Consider the following 17,719-nt stretch of genomic DNA (forward strand, 5'->3'; position numbering starts at 1 on the left):
AAATGTAGTGGTCAGAAGGAGTTGAAAGCTAACAACGTGTTCCTATGCATTTTTACATTGAGGGTAAGTCCCATGGTGTTCAACTGGACTTTCTCCCAGGAATGTACTACTGCCTAAGGTTGCATTCTGGGTGCACACCTTCCTGGTAGTATGCCACATTGTCCATGGTGGTACTTAAAGCTTAAACTTACTTGGAAATATGTTCTAGAATATGTTCAGTCCTGATCACTAATTTTTAGCTGTTTTGACCACTTCATCTCTGATTATTTTTCTTGTTGTTCCAGTGTTCTAGACATTTATATCCTGCCGTTTAGCCAGTAAAGCTCTTCTTCCTGCCATGTTCCATCTCCATTAAGGTCTTCCCACCTCACTGGATAGTGATATGCCCATCTTTCTTGACCACTCATCATCTGACAATTTGTTGTTATACGCTTGTTTTCTAAAGTTTTTATTATGGTCTCCAATCGCTAAGGGTTTTCTTCCTGAAAGCTATCATCTTTCATCTCTATACCAAGTAATTTTCAATTCTTTTGACAACTTCTTTTTCATATAGTTATATTATTTAGTACTGTAGTAGTATACTTGTTTCTTGAACTTATGTGCTCCACAATACCTAGTAAGGTTCTTTCTGATGGTCACCTTTCAGGTGCAAGGCTGCCATTTCTGTTTATATCATTTCTTTTTCACTGCTCCTCATTATAAAGAAAGTACTGGAATTGGTGATTTGGAACTGTGGAGAAGGGATACTTCATGAGATACTTATGAGGGTTCGAGGAACACTTCTTAGGAAACAGAACCTCTTTGGTTATGAAGCAAGATCTAATTCATAGGAACAACTGTATTATTATAGGAGGAGTGGTCAGAGGATGTCCATGATTACCGTGGGATCACCCTTAAGCTGAAAGGTTTGGGGCAGTTGTTGGGAAGTTAAGCTAAATCCCCCAAGCAGTTATATTGCTGTTGTACAATGTAGCAGTTTCTAGGATTTATATCTTACTGCCTGGCCAATGAGATGTTCATAGGGGTTCTTTCTGACAACTGATCCTTCTTCCCTTATTTTAAAACATTGGCATTCTATGAAAAAAAAGTCTTGGACCATATATGAAGGGATCAACCTTGCCCCATCGAAAATAGTCTTTTTACCATTTTTAGTACTTTTTATCACTTCAGTTACACTCTAGGATTTATAGTCTGCTTTGCCAAAAGGTGCTCATAGATAGGTGCTTTATCCAGATAGAACCATTTTCTGACTAAAGACACCCATGCTTTCTCATTGCCTCTATCTTCAGATGGTGATGATGGTTTGCTGCTCCCTAAGGCAGGGGTTCCTAATGTGTGTGTTGCAATACCTTAGGGCAATGCTGCGCCCTCACAGGGGTACCATGGGATGTCCCTGGTGGCCCCTGCTACCTGTTCTCCCAAGCGCTATCATTTTGGATCTTGTAGGATTTGGGTGCCACCCTCTTGCACTTCACAAAATCTTGCGAGATTTTAGCATTGCCATCTTAGATCTAATGAGTTTTCACGAGATCCAAGATGGCAGTGCCTGGCTGAGCCTGGAAGAAGAGGTTTTGGAACCATCATAACACAGATAAATTTGAGAACCACTGCCCAAAGGCAGGGGTTTCCAAAACCTGGCCAGGGGACCAGATACAGCCCGTGGGGAGCCTCTATCCCAGTGATTTTCAACCTTTTTTGTCTCATGGCACACTGATGTACTTAAAGTACTTAAGTTGTCAAGGCACACCACCAGTTTTATGACAATTGACAAGGCACACCATGCTGTTGGTGGGGGGCTCACATCCCCCAATGGTCCTACTAATAAATTACCCTCTCCCAAACTCCCACGGCACACCTGCTAACTATTCGTGGCACACCAGTGTGACATGTCACAGTGGTTGTAAATAGCTGCTCTATCCGGACTGTGGCCAACCTCTGGTCCCCTGCAAGCCTCTGGGTGACTTGACAGAACATGACCAGAGCTATGCTCCAGTCATAGCCAGAGGATGTTATGAGGACCTAAAAACATCACACACTGGTTTTCCTGAAAAATTTTAATTAATTTTTTGTGCCCTTAGAAGGTGTTCAGAGAGTCAGGGAGACACCCCCCCCCTTTAGAATTTGCTTCAGGTGTTTCCTTTGATGTGCTGGTTCTGAAATACCTACTCCTGTATATTTAAGTAAGCTGCTTGGGAGGTCGGAGAATGAGAGTCCATCTAAGTATGTGCTTTATTTCTGTTGGTGCTTAGAGAAATCCTGGAAATTTGAGCCCATTTATTCATTCATCTAGGTTTCATCTCTTATGTATTTATTTAACTTTTGTATTTAAATTTTTTTTATAAAGTTGGGAGATCCCTGCCCTAAGGTATCAGTGCTGTTTCTCACACACCTGCCATCATCACTTATGCTTTCATTCCCAACCTGTCCCACTTCTTTTTTTCCTCTTGACAGCTGTTTAGACACTACTCCCTCATACTTAATACCCATACCTTGATTTTCTATCTTCTAAGTCCTCTCTCATTTGCTTTTCAACTCCTGTCTGTCCTTTTTACATGCCAAAGCTTTAACAGTCTTATCTCCACACTCCTCTGGACATAGATAGAATCTTTGGGTGGTAACTCCATGCACACTCTTGTAGGGTATTACTTGTATATATTTGTCTTCTCCACCCTACCCCCCTCCTTCATTCCAAATGTCAGGTACTGTGTCTCTTTATGGAAGAAAAATATTTGAAGTGTTTTAATCATAGCAATAGTTGTGGAGCCAGCTTCAAAACTGAGATGCCAATTCTGAATATAGCTGTAGATCTTTCTGAAAAATATTAAGCATTAGTATAACATTTCTAGAAGTTGCTCCTCATTTTATGTGGGTCATGCTTTTTTATTCTTTTAGTCATCTGTGTCCCAACTTCTGCATCTATAAGTGGGTGTTGGCCTTGCTTCACATAATGGTGGTTCTTCTCTCAGTCAATTTATTCACTTGAAATAATTATCTACAAGAAGGAGGTCTGTCACATCTTTGGTCTAGTAGCTATTAGTTATTGGTCTAGTAGCTATTAACAGGGAGCAGATGTTTTTGGAATACAAAATACTTTCTAAATATTTTATATAATGAAATTGAGTTGGTGTTTAATTCTTAGAATGAAATGCCTTGTGTGCAGGACTCTTTCCTAATATATTTGGGAATGTTTGTGGTAACTCTGCAGCAGAGGAAAGGCACATAGCTAGAAGGGGCAGAGGGGTAGCAGTTGCACCAGGCTGCAGGCTGCCTAGTAACTGCCTGGCTGGGGGCAACATCTGACCTCCTGCCTGTGCAATTGCACCCCACGCAAGCACGGCTTGTGCCACTTGCAAAAAAATAGGGAAAAACGGCACTCTGCAAGAGGGGGAGCAATGATAGCAGTCTCTAGCTGCTTGCTACTTTTAATCAAGGTCTTGGGGGATGACTGGAGGGGACTTGGGAGGCAAGCAGGAGGGGGATGGAGTGGGGATGACAGCGTAGCAAGGGGAGTGAATGGCCAGAAACTTAAATCGCCCCTTGCACCTCTTGAGCAGAAGGAGCAGTGGATTTTTTTTATTTTTCAATTTAAAAAAAACTGTGGGTGTGACATTGCACCTGGAAGCGACATCACTTACAGGTGTGTCGTGGGGGCATCATTTTTAACTTTGCTGCAGACTCCAGGGTGGCTAGCTACACCAGTAGGTACTCTATACATTAGTCACCATCTAGTTTGTATTTTGTCTTCAAGAGCTCAGTCATGGTGTTAATGTGCTAGAGTTGTGCTGTGAAGCAGATTAAGCCCTTAAATATGTTACCAGCATCTCCAGACTGACCAGTCTCAGTCAGTAACCTGATGGTGATCAGGCATTGTGGTTAATGTTTGGATGTGACACAAAGATATTTGTGACACTCAAAGATCTTTCTTATTGTAAATTGTTAAATGTTTCATAAACAAACCAATCTGTGTCATTTCTATGTAAATGCAACGAGGGAATTCTGGGAACTTTGAAACCATGTTTGTCTAGTGTTTGGAGCATTTGGAGTGTGTTTGTATGGTCTAACTAGGAGCCTGGTTTGCTCCCTCTAAATGGCAGTGGCTTATCAGTCTCATATTGAGGTATCTCCCCAGCTTGGCCTTCTAAGAAATTTTGAACTGGGGGTGCTGTGCATCAAACCTAGGACCATGTGCTTTATTGTTGAACTAGGGTTTCTCTGTACCTGACCTGTTAACTAGGGTTGGAAATTCCCATGTTGCCCAAGCTGTGAAAATTATGCTAGTGTTAACAGGTTAAATATTTGCTTTGCACTTCCAAGAATAATGGGAAACTTCAAAGTGTAACTGCTGTGGAATCGTTTTTCTTGAAATGAGAAACAGCTGGAGGTTTAGGATGTCACTGATGTGCTTCTTGGAGCTATTCTTGTTGTGGAGGGAAGCTCCCAGATATGGTTCTCAGCATTGTTTCCCTTAAGCAGATTCCTGTCTTCTGTCATCCTAGCCAGCTGTATGTTAACTTCCTGAGTATGCCTTCAGATTCCAGAACCCACCCAATCAAGTGGGGTGTTTCCAGTAGTTAGTGGCCACCTACAATCAAAAGACATTAAGCAAGCTGTTTTCTAGCCATTAGTGCCTATTAAAGAAATACCTTTAGCAAATAGTTGTCCAGAAATATAGAGATGTTTCTCTCTTTACTCGGAGCAATATAACAACATGTGCATTACAATGTTTTTATTTTTCTGTATGTAAATTTCTGTGTGTAATAGTCTATATGCAAATTTATATATGTAATATTCTTAAGCAATTTACAACCCAGCATTAAAGTAGTAGTGATTATTTAAGCTACTGGCAGATTTTTGAAGAAAATGACTTGGAGAGATATCTTTTGGTGGCAGTGATGCTGCACCCCAGAATGCTACCTGATGCTGCTTTGGTCCTCCACCTTCATCCCAAATAAAAAAAAAAGGCAAGCAGCTGTTTATTGTGCTCCTTGTGCAGTTTCTTCAATTGAAGAAGTTTAGAACTTCCAGTCTGATGTGAAAGGAGTGCATGAATGTGAAAAGAGTGCATGAGTGCTCCTTTGTTGGTGCAGTTCCAGTATATCAAACTAGAAGTCCTGTGCTTCCACAGTTTAAGAATTGCACCCCTCACACTCCCAGCAGTCTGTCATGGATGCAACCCTCATTACTCGCTTCATGGATGGGCCACCCCTGCTTGATGGTTATCTTGTGTTGTACAGATATGCATGTTGTTGTGTGGCTCTTTCTTAGTCTACTTCATGACTGAGAATGCAATTCTGTCCTGTGCTGAGGGAAACTGCCAAGAGCAAGTCTGTATATGATTTCTATCCTGGCAACTTTGTGGTGAATATTTGTAACAGTCGTTTAGAGTATGATCAACTAAAACAGCAATATCCAGTCTGGTAGATACTTCTGCATGCTAACTTTCATGGACTGAGTTGTAAGACTCGAAGTTTGAAATGTGGAGGGTAACAAGCTTGTATGGATGAACTGTTGTCCTAAGCACATGTAGGCTAGTTCTATAGAGGTAGATTCTTTTTCCCATATGAATTCTGTTGCTTCTGCATGAACAAGTTGATAATTGAAACAGTCAGGTGCAAACCATGCATTAAACTTTAAATTTCCGTTGCTGCTGGTTCATACTGATTAAGAGGCTTCACATTAGGAAGGGAGAGCTGAGGCTGCATTAGAACAGTATCTCTAAATCCTTCTACTACTTCTGTGCTACTGTTTCTAGGTGGGGTGATTGGTGGCAGCGTGCTTAGAATATTGTTTAATCTGGTCATTGGTGTGTTCTCTTGTAAATTATACATGGGGTGGATAGAGAAAAGTTCTTTTCTATTGCTCAGCGCCAGAAGCAAGGGACTAAAATGGATGCACAGGACAGTCAAAACAGACAAAAGAAAATACTGCCTTACTCAGTATGTAATTAATCTGTGGAACTCCTTGCCCCAGGATATGATGATGGCATGTGGCCTAAATGCCTTTTAAAGGGAATTGGACAGATTTATGTAGGAAGCATTCATCAAAGGTTACAAGTCATGAAGGTTGTATGCAGCCTCTGGGTTTTAGAGTTAGCCTATCTCTGAATGCCAGAAGCGAGTGAGTGGCACAAGGGTACAGGTATCTTGTTTTGTGTGCCCAGAGGCTTCTGGTGGGCCACCATGAAATTTATCTACAGATTTATCCATGTTATCTGCAGATTCGGTCTCATGGATAAGGAAATTTATGGACCTCCCTCAAACCCGTGGGTGGGTAGACTTGACACGTTATCCCTGTGGATAACAGGGGCCTTGTTTGTACTTTTCCTGCGCCAGAGCAAATGCCCAAGGTAGCTTACAATTCCAGACTAAAATATACAATATATAAAAAAATAAATAAAATTATAGTAAGATAAAACAATAAATAAAATCATAATAAGAACAATAGGAGGAGGGCAACAATTTATAACCAAAGCACTGCTAAAGAGGCACAGGGGGCAGAAACAAACGCAAGATGGAACAAAAATGTTTTGAGCCCTTGCTGAAAGACCATGAAGTAGTGTAATTCCTCCTACAGGAGTACAGGAAGCTGGACTAGATTGGCTTGATCCAGCAGGGCTCTTATGTACTGGGTCATTTTGTAACTTCAGTGTGATCCTTGGAATTAGTGCTGCTGATTTCTGGACAGCATTTATTCTCTCTAGAGCAGCCATTTTCAATCACTGTGCCATGGCACACTGGTGTGCCATGAGTGGTCCACAGGTGTGCCACAGGAATTTGGGTGAAGTCATTAGTAGGGCCAGTGGGGGATGCGAGCCCCCTTTGGCAGAATGGTGTGCCTTGTCAGTTGTCAAAAACCTGATGGTGAGCCTTGACAATTTGAGTGCCTTGTTAGTGTGCCATGAGATGAAAAGGGTTGAAAATTGCTACTCTAGAGCAGAGGTGCCCAAACCCCGGCCCTGGGGCCACTTGCGGCCCTCGAGGCCTTTCAGTGCAGCCCTCAGGGAGCCCCCGGTCTCCAATGAGCCTCTGGCCCTCCAGAGATTTGTTGAAGCCCACACAGGCCCGATGCAACTGCTCTCAGCGTGAGGGCAACTGTCTGACTTCTTGCATGAGCTGTGGGATGAGGGCTCCCTCCACTGCTTGTTGTTTCACATCTGTGATGCAGTAGCAGCAGCAAAGGAAAGACCAGTCTTGCTTTGTGCAAGGCCTTTTATAGGCCTTGAGCTATTGCAAGACCTTCATTCATTCATATGTTCATTTTTAATATATTCATTTATGTAAACTTATGTAAATTTATTCAAATTCTAAATGTAAATTAATTATTTTTTCCCCAGCCCCCGACACAGTGTCAGAGAGATGATGTGGCCCTCCTACCAAAAACTTTGGACACCCCTGCTCTAGAGTGTTTCTCAGACTGAGAGCTGCTTTGAATGCACCCATTGCTTTATGAATGTTGAACAAACAAGCTCTGTGGTGTCACTTTGCAGGTACCAGAAGTGGGAGAATTCCTGAAGCATCACTGTAGTCTAGATAACCAGATTCTCGTTGCTGACTGGGCAGAAGATAGAATGAATAATATTAATTAATTAATTTTAATTAGGTTTAACTTGTGCGAGCAGGAAGGAGTCATTGCTCTGTTGAACACGTTATCCCTATGGATAACAGGGGCCTTGTTTGTACCTTTCCTGTGCCAGAGCAAATCCCCAAGTCTAGCAATTCTGGCCACTCCAGAGGTTACTTACTACATGCTAGCATTGCACTTGTCTGTGCCTAGAGTTGTCACTGAGATGTGAACCCATACAGCCCCAAGCTGTTCACAGGGTGGTTCTAAGAGCAAGCAGTAAAGACACTGTGGGCGCAATCCTAATCCCTTATGTCAGTGCTTTCCAGCACTGGCATAGCGGTGCCAATGGGACATGTGCTGCATCCTGCAGTTGGGTGTCACTCATGGAGTGCTGCTCAAAGTAAGGGAATGTTTGTTCCCTTACCTCAGAGCTGCATTGCTTTGCAATGGATTGCACCATTAGGATTAGGATTGCACCGTGTTTCTTTATAACACAAATAAAAATATACCAATTGAAAATAGTGGTTGTAGGTAACGGAGAAGACTACAAACATATTAATATTCAAAGAATGTGTGATTTTCAGAGTTCAACTAAATTTGTACCAGGCTTTACTTTGGTGATCACCCGCAAATTAATACAGTTGTAATCAATGATAACAACCACATTCCAAGTGGTCCACTGACCTACTGCCTTGGAGAGGTCCTAGACTATGGTACAGAACACAGATTTTATACTGGCGCTTAAAAATCTGAGGCAGTTATTCAGTGTCATATAAGGTGGCTCCCCAGAGAAAAGAGATTTTCTTTGTTGAAAAATTCTCTTTTAACATAGATGCTGCCTAAAAGGACTTGCAAATTGACTTCTTAGAGTTCATCTGTCTGGTTAATTCACAGATTTGTGTTTTTACTAGAATGATGTCAAAGTACCTGCTTAAAACATTCTTTGACATAGTGGTGGTGGTTCTTAAACATGTTGCTTTGGGGAGTCAAGAGGTGGGGTAGAAAAAATTTGGTAACGACACAACTGCAGTCAAAAGGGTTTAGCTCCAGTCTATTAGCACCTTTCTCTTAAGTGCTAGAGGGGGTAAGCTTGTTATCAATACTCTGCAAATCTTGGCTGGTGGTAACAGCAAGAAAATTTGCATTTGCTATTGACATTGCTCTCTCAAACCATAGAAAGAGTTAGAATTGTTTGCTTTGCAATAAAAGCGTGACACTTGGTGTATATATGCAGGGTAAGGAGGCATTCCTAATTTCAAAAGTTCAACACATAATTTCTATGCTAAGCCATTGAACTTTTTTCCCAGAGGAAAAGATTGTGATACTATGCTGGGCTTCAAAGAATTTCTGAGGCCATGTATGACTGTAGGAACAAGCCATGACATCTTCACATCTGAAGGGAGGGGACAAGAGCTTGTGTTTGCACCAAGGATTAGCAAGAAATTGGGGAGTGACCCCGCACTTGCTAGAACTTCTCAGCAATATAAGAAAAATATTATTGTCCTTAATGAATAACACTTGTGAGCCTTGGTTATAGCATACTAGCATACCATCAATGTGTATGGTGATTTGCAGAGTAACATGCAAAAAGGTAGATCCTCCTCATCTAATAAGCTGTAGTAGGGATGCTTTAGTAGTTGCTTGCACTGAGTAGGGGGTAGACTAACTGACCTTTGAGGTAACCTCAAAGGCTGGCATTCTGTGAAAGTACCACTGTTTGAATCTACAAAGAGAGCAAACAATCTAAATGTTGACATTGTGGAGGTGACAGTCGGAGAGATACGGTTCATGGGGGCTGTTTGTGAGCAACTGCAGTTATGTGTTCTTGGTTTTAACCTAATAGAGAATCATGATGAATGGTTTAAGTTGAAATCTTCATGGAAGAGATGTGTCTTAAAGGAGAGAGAGGTGACACAGAATAGGTGTTCTGAGTGGGAATTCCAGGCCTAAGAGGAAGTAAGGGAGAATGGGTGGGGTCACAGGACAGCAAGCAATGATGGCAAAGTTGGAATATGAAAGGTCTTGGACAGAGGGAGAAAGGAAAATAGGAGCAGAAAGATGGGAGAGGAGGAACAGTAAGGTGTAAGGAGGAGAAGTATATACTGGATACATAAGGGGATGGGAAGCCACAGTATTGATAAGACAGGATCTGAGAGTTGAGATGTGAATAAATTTTGTTGTGAGAGAACTGTGAAGGAGGAGGGGGGGCCACAGAGAACACGTTTTCAGAAATTGACGGGTGGTTGTCAAAATTTTGGCCAACGATGCAGTGACTAAATGGTTTTCACAGTGTTAACTAGGCTAGAGTGGCATGTCTTGTTGTAAGATTCAGTCTGGGTTCCCAGGCAAGCTCAGCCAGGTGAATGGTGGTGATCCTGTCTTGTTTACAATTAACAAGAAGAAGGTAGAAGGCTTTGATAAAGCATGCCAAAACAAGCTGATGAGAAAGAATTTATTTATTATTATTATTATTAACAGTATTTATATACCGCTTTTCAACTAAAAGTTCACAAAGCGGTTTACAGAGAAAAATCAAATAACTAAATGGCTCCTTGTCCCAAAAGGGCTCACAATCTAAAAAGATGCAAATGAATACCAGCAGACAGCCACTAGAACAGACAGTGCTGGGGTGAGGTGGGCCAGTTACTCTCCCCCTGCTAAAAAAAGGAGCACTCACTTGAAAAAGTGCCTCTTACCCAATTAGCAGGGGTTTATTTATTTACTTGCTTACTTACTGTATTTCTGTCCCGCCTTTCTCCCCGAAAGGACCAAGTCTGCTTACAATGAATAGAAATACAAAAATATAAAATCACAATTTAAAACATTAAAACCCTTCGTAATAAGTAGCATCTTAAAAACAGCAATTCAACATTAATACAATAAAAAGTGCAACAGCAGCAATTTTATAAAAGCCCCAAGCCTGTAAAAAAACAAATGTTTAAAAAAAATGTTTAAAAGGTAGAGAACTCAGAAGGCTTGTATAAAAAGAAATGTCTTCAGGCCTCGCTGAAACATTTCCAGGGAGGGAACAATACATAAATCAAAGGGGAGGGAGTTTCATAATGTTGGTGCCACTACTGAGAAGGCTCTATTTCTTGCCACTGCCCCATGCACCTCCCTGGGTGGAGGCACTTGTAAGTGGGCCTTCTCTAATGACCTAAGGCAGGGGTGCCCAATAAGTCGATCCCAATCTACCAGTTGATCGCCAGGCAAAACACATTCTTGGGAGTAAGCCCCGCCCTGGGAGTGAAGCATCCCTTGGAGTGAGCCCCGCCCTGGGAGTGGGTAGTCCTGGAGTGAGTAGTCTACTGGGGCTGACTCGTGAGTAGTCCTGGAGAGGAGCCGCTGGCAGGCTTCTCTCCCGTCCACGCATCCCTGGGAGTGAACCCAGTTGACTCTCCTGGGGATGACTTACCTTTCCCCTGTTTTTGCACTGGTATGTATGGAGATCTGCCCCCCCCCCCACTTCCATCTGTTGGTTCTGTGTGCAAGGGGTTTTGCACTGGTCTTGCTGTGTTGCCTATATAGAGATCTTCCCTCCCCCACACCTTTCCCTTGTTTTTGTACTGGTCTGTATAGAGATCTGCTCCCCCCCCCCCACTTGTATTGGAATCGAGGAAGATCTGGTGGGGAGGTAGATGTGGTGTCAGCAGTGGCCCCTTTAAGGGTAAGGCCTGGGCATCCAGCAGAGTGTGCTGCACAGCTGCAGCCACTTGAAGGCAATAGGGTCCTCAGGGATATAAGAGCACCTGAGGCAGGAAGGGCTCCACTTATTTATGTGAGTCAGCCTTTGCCTACAGGAAGATCTTTAAGTCCAAGTTCATCAGTTCCACCATGACTGATGAACATTTGGAAGTGTGCTTGAAGCTGGCTGTCAGCAGCTACTGTCTGGACTATGCATCCTTGGCTGATTCACTTCAGTGCAAGTCATCAAAGCAAGCTCAAGTAATTACAAAAAATGTTTATAGTTAATTGTGTTGTGCAATATTGGCTCATGCGGTTATGCAAGGTACACCAACATACATTGTACACATAAATGTTATATGTTATGATGGTGCGAACATTGTAAAAAAACTCTGGTAGATCTCCGGGCCTTGCTGGGTTTCAAAGTAGCTCTCGAGCCAAAAAAGTGTGAGCACCCCTGACCTAAGGGGATGAGCCAGATTATATGGAAGTAGACAGTTTCTCAGATACCTTGGCCCCGACCTGTATATGGTCCAAACCAGCACCTTGACTTGGACCCAGAAACAAATTGGCATCCAGTGCAGCCTCTGGAGAAGTGACCTGACAGAGTCGAATCACCTTCCTCCAGTGACTTGAGAAAGAATGTAGCCTGCAAGCATTTGAGAGTAAGTGAATAAAAGTGTTTTGTGAGCCAGCAAGTGCTTTTTAAGCCTTGTCTTATTCTGAGTAGAGATGCATAGGGTTGTGCTCTTAGTGTCATAAAAATTGCCCATATTTAGTTTCTAGTAATGTGCAAAATAAAATGTAACTGGTCAAAAGACAGGCCAACTAAAACTCTTCAATTGGTTGTCTTGTTTGTGTTTCCTGAAAACTATAATCCATGCTGAGGCCTAGATATGAAGTCCAGGAGTTACTTGAGCTAAATGTCATTAATATTCCATCCTACAACCATTTAATAACAGGAATTGATTCCAGAATGTATAGTTATGAGTAGTGTAACTCTGAAAACATTCAAAATGCATATCATCTATTGTTAGCATGTGTGTTTATTAAAATGGTTAATAGCTACATTACTTTTACATAAAGCTTCTTTCCACAAGGGAAGTAAACATGGGATAGCAGATACAACTCTTTGAATTCCACCAGGGTGCAAGAAAGAGCATTGATAATTTAATGCCCCACTGAAGTAGCAGTATGGTGAAGGGAAATGGTGCTGACAACTCTAAATTAATATGGAAATAAACTGTTTACTGTTTTGAAAAGGATTAGTTCAGCCACCATCATGACTATCATTTTTTTGTCTTCTCCCCCCACCCCTTTGCTTCTTTTTTTAGGCACAGGGGAGAGTGGGAAGAGCACATTCATTAAACAGATGCGGATAATCCATGGCTCGGGCTACTCTGAGGAAGATAAAAAGGGTTTCACCAAGCTGGTGTACCAGAACATCTTCACTGCTATGCAGTCAATGATCAGGGCCATGGAGACCTTAAAGATCCTGTATAAGTATGAACAGAACAAGGTGAGCTAACCCCAAACCCCCCACCACCACCATTTCTGTGTTTGAACCCCATACCTGGTGGGATTACCAGCATGGTTAGTTGTTCAATTGTGGGAACAGTTATGTGGGCTTGATACTGACCAGAAGAGGCCTTTTAGTAGCAAAGATGTGTGTGGTAGATCAGTCAGGAGTCAACCATAGGTTAGATTTGATTACCACTTTCTTGCTGCTGTGATGCTAAGAACATAAGAATAGCTCCGCTGGATCAGGACATAGGCCCATCTAATCCAACTTCCTGTATCTCACAATGGCCCACCAAATGCCTCAGGGGAGCACACAAGACAACAAGAGACCTGCATCCTGGTGCTCTCCCTTGCATCTGGCATTCTGATGTAACCCATTTCTAAAATCAGGAGGTTGCACATACCTATTATGGCTTGCAACCCATAATGGATTTTTCCTCCAGAAACTTGTCTAATCCCCTTTTAAAGGCATCTAGGCGAGATGCCATCACCACATGCTGTGGCAAGGAGTTCCACAGACCAACCACACGCTGAGTAAAGAAATATCTTCTTTTGTCTGTCCTAACTCTCCCATCACTCAATTTTAGTAGTTGTCCCCTGGTTCTGGTGTTGTGTAAGAGGGTAAAGAGCATCTCTCTATCCACTCTGTCCATCCCCTGCATAATTTTGTATGTCTCAATCATGTCCCCCTCAGGCGCCTCTTTTCTAGGCTGAAGAGGCCAAACGCCGTAGCCTTTCCTCAGGGGTGCCCAAACCCCGGCCCTGGGGCCACTTGCGGCCCTCAAGGCCTCTCAGTGCGGCCTTCAGGGAGCCCCCAGTCTCCAGTGGACCTCTGGCCCTCCGGAGATTTGTTGGAGCCCACACTGGCCCGAAGCAACTGCTCTCAGCGTGAGGGCTACTATTTGACCTCTCGTGAGCTGTGGGATGAGGGCTCCCTCCACTGCTTGTTGTTTCACATCTGTGATGCAGCAGCGGCAGCAAAGGAAAGGTCAGCCTTGCTTTGCGAAAGGCCTTTAGTATTAACAGTATTTATATATAACTTTTCAACTAAAGTTCACAAAGCGGTTTACAGAGAAAAATCAAATAACTAAATGGCTCCCTGTCCCAAAAGGGCTCACAATCTAAAAACATGCAAAAGAATACCAGCAGACAGCCACTAGAACAGACACTGCTGGGGTGAGATGGGCCAGTTACCCTCCCCCTGCTAAAAAAGGAGCACCCACTTGAAAGAGTGCCTCTTACCCAATTAGCAGGGGTTTTATAGGCCTTAAGTTATTGCAAGACCTTCATTCATTCATATAAGTTCATCTTTAATATATCCATTTATGTAAACTTATGTAAATTTATTCAAATTTTAAATGTAAATCAATTCTTTTTTTCCCTGGCCCCCGACACAGTTTCAGAGAGATGATATGGCCCTCCTGTCAAAAACTTTGGACACCCCTGCTCTTAAGGAAGGTTCTCCAGTCCAGTAATCATTTTAGTCACTCTCTTTTGCACCTTTTCCATTTCCACTGTGTCCTTTTTGAGATGTGGTGACCAGAACTGGACACAATACTCTAGTGTCCATCGATTTGTACAACGGCATTATAATATTAGCCATTTTGTTCTCAATACCTTTTCTAATGATCCCAAGCATAGAATTGGCCTTCTTTACTGCCGCTGCACATTGGGTCGACGCTTTCATCGAGCTATCCTCCAACACCCCAAGATCCCTCTCCTGATCTGTCACAGACAGCTCAGAACCCATTAACCGATATGTGAAATTTTAATTTTTTACGCCAATGTGCATGACTTTACATTTACTCACATTGAAATGCATCTGCCATTTTGCTGCCCATTCTGCCAGGATGGAGAGATCCTTCTGGAGCTCCTCACAATCACTTCTGGTCTTCACGGCTTGGAAAAGCTTGGTGTCTTCTGCAAACTTAGACACCTCACTGCTGACCCCTGTCTCCAGGTCATTTATGAAGAGGTTGAAAAGCACCGGTCCCAGGACTGATCTTTGGGGCACATCACTTTTCACCTTTCTCCATTGTGCAAATTGTCCATTGGCACACACTCTCTGTTTCCTGGTCTTCAACCAGGTTTCAATCCATGAGAGGACCTGTCCTCTAATTCCCTGACTGTGGAGTTTTCTCAGTAGCCTTTGGTGAGGGACCGTGTTGAACGCCTTCTGAAAGTCCAGGTATATAATGTCCATGGGTTCTCCTGCATCCACATGTTCACCTTTTCAAAGAATTCTAAAAGGTTTGAAGGTTTGTGAGGCAAGACGTACCCTTACAGAAGCCATGCTGATTCTCCCTCAGCAAGGCCTGTTCGTCTATATGTTTTGAGATTCTATCTTTGATTAGGTATTCCACCATCTTACCTGGAATAGATGTTAGGCTGCCCGGTCTATAGTTTCCCGGGTCCCCCCTCTTTCCCTTTTTAAAGTTCGGTGTGACATTTGCTATCCTCCAATCCTCTGGCACTGTGGCCTTTTAGTGGGACAAGTTGCATATTTTAGTCAAGAGATCAGCAACTTAACTGCAATTCCTTAATAACTCTTATTATTACAATTCCTTAATAACTGATGGTGGATGCCATCAGGACCCGGTGACTTATTGATCTTTAATTTATCAATTAGGTCTGAAACATCTTCTTTTAACCTCTGTCTGACTTAATTCCTTGGTCAGGAGGGGCCATTCGGGCAGCGGTATCTGCCTGAGTTCTTCTGTCGTGAAGACAGATGCAAAGAACTCATTTAATTTCTCTGCCATCTCTAAGTCTCCTTTTATCTCCCCTTTCCCTCCCTCACCATCCAGAGGGCCAGCCACTTCTCTGGCGGGTTTCCTGCTTCTAACATATTTGAAGAAGCTTTTATTATTCTCAATGTTGCTGTTCCTCATAGTCTCGCTTGGCCTCCCGTATCACCTTCTTACATTTCTTTTGCCACAGTTTATGTTCCTTTTTATTCCCCTCATTAGGGCAAGACTTCCATTTACAGAAGGAAGTTTCCTTGCCCTTTACAGCCTTTCTAACTTGGCTCGTTAGCCATGTGGGCACCCTCCTGGACTTACTTCCTTTGCAGTATACACTTCTACTGGATCTCTATTACTGTTGTTTTAAGCAGCCTCCATGCACTCTGGAGAGATTGGACTTCTTTTTACCTCAACTTTCAACCTCCTTCTAACCAGCCTCCTCATTTGAGGGAAGTCCGCTCGTCGGAAGTCAAGAGTTTTTGTGACAGATTTGCCTGGTACTCTTCCCCTAACATGCATGTCAAAACAGATTGCAGCATGGTCATTGTTTCCCAATGGCTCAGTAACATTTACATCTCTAACCAGGACCTGAGTACCGCACAATATTAAATCCAGAGTCACCTGTCTTCTGCTGGGCTCCATGACTAGCTGCTCTAAGGCACGGTCATTTAGCATGTCAAGGAATCCGGTCTCTCCTTCGTGACCAGAACACAAATTGACTCAGTTGATATAAGGATAATTGAAGTCCCCATTATTACAATCCTGTCCTTCCTTGACACCTCCCTGATCTGTTTCCTCGTTTCAGGGTCCCCTTCCGGTTTCTGGTCTGGAGGATGATACTATGCCCCCAGTATTACATCGCTCCTCAGGCCTGGTAATTTAACCCACAGAGATTTTATGATGGAGTCGGACCTGCCTCCAATCTCTAGTGCTGTTGTTAAGCCCTATGTATATTTACACTTGTATATGCTGGCTTGTGCAGACAGCATCCCAAGGAATCTATGACAGTCAGGATTGGCTCTCTAGCTATCACTGAAAGCAGCACAGGAAAGAAGTATGGGATGGAGAAACAGTAACACTTGACTGGGCTGGTAAGAAGGTTTTTTTAAAAAGGCTCATCTGTCTTGCATTCTCCCCTACTCTAAACTGTAGGCCAATGCACTGCTGATCCGGGAAGTGGATGTAGAAAAAGTTGCATCCTTCGAACAGCCCTATGTAAGTGCAATTAAGACATTGTGGAATGACCCAGGAATCCAGGAGTGTTATGACCGGCGGCGAGAATACCAGCTCTCAGACTCTGCTAAATAGTAAGCAAACTTTATTTATTTTGGAAACTCCTATACTGTCCTTCACTATGCAGCTTTCAGGGCAGTGTGCATTAAAACAATAAAATGCATCCATAACATTCCATGGAAAATTAGGGTAACAGCACAGTAATCAAAAATAGATAAAATTCAGCAAATGTGCGCTCCTTCTTTGGACTCTTGGATGCTAGCACTCTTGCAGCAATGTTCTTGCATGATTCCTCCCCGTGAAACATTTGCTGGTGTATAGAGAGGGGAAGGACTTCTGAGAGGAAAGAATAGGAATTTGCAGGGTTGGCATACCCAATCAGTTGGCCACCAGTTATTCAACTGCATTCAAATATATATTAAAGCCACAAATGCCATTGGCAGCTTACCTTTCAAAAACTTAGTCATGGTGACATGGTTGCCGAGGCCAGGAGCAAAGATTGCCTGTGCCCTTACACCTGCTGCAGTGTGGGGGGACGGACTCTAGCAGCTTTGCAAAAGTTCTCCCTACAGGCCAAATGGTATAACTTCAGGCATCTCCAAACAGTATCGATGTCTAAGGTCACTGCCTAGGGTTGCCCATGTCTCCGTCTTGCTTACAGCAGGTACCAGAGAGTATCCCTTCCATGTGATCTTATTGTCTGGTCTACAATGCTCCTCTGAGAGATTAGACACTTAAGTTAATTTCATTGTTTCACCTAACAGTTATTTTTTGTGTAGTATAATTGTCAAACCAGTTTAATTCTACTTTTTGTGGTAGTCTAATAATGAAGTCAATGCTTTAACATTACTTTACCATTGGCTGGTTAGTTGATCAAATCTTTCTTGACTGATCAAACTCTCTAGCTGTTGTTACTGCCCTTTATTGAAGGCATTTGGTGTCCAGAGGAGGTTGGGTTGGTTACTTTTGTTCTT

The 17,719-nt window shown here is 42.8% G+C and overlaps 1 protein-coding gene across 1 annotated transcript in view; it reads left to right on the forward strand.

The window, feature by feature from the left end:
• The window catches only part of GNA11 (G protein subunit alpha 11), a 33,930-nt gene that overhangs the window by 3,071 nt on the left and 13,140 nt on the right, over positions 1–17,719 (forward strand). The window contains exons 2-3 of the mRNA XM_066636629.1: positions 12,582–12,766; positions 16,665–16,819. Coding sequence (XP_066492726.1) covers positions 12,582–12,766; positions 16,665–16,819 — 340 coding nt within the window. The remainder of the gene's footprint in view (positions 1–12,581; positions 12,767–16,664; positions 16,820–17,719) is intronic.

Source organism: Tiliqua scincoides, chromosome 8, assembly GCF_035046505.1.
Source record: "Tiliqua scincoides isolate rTilSci1 chromosome 8, rTilSci1.hap2, whole genome shotgun sequence".
NCBI lineage: Eukaryota > Metazoa > Chordata > Lepidosauria > Squamata > Scincidae > Tiliqua > Tiliqua scincoides.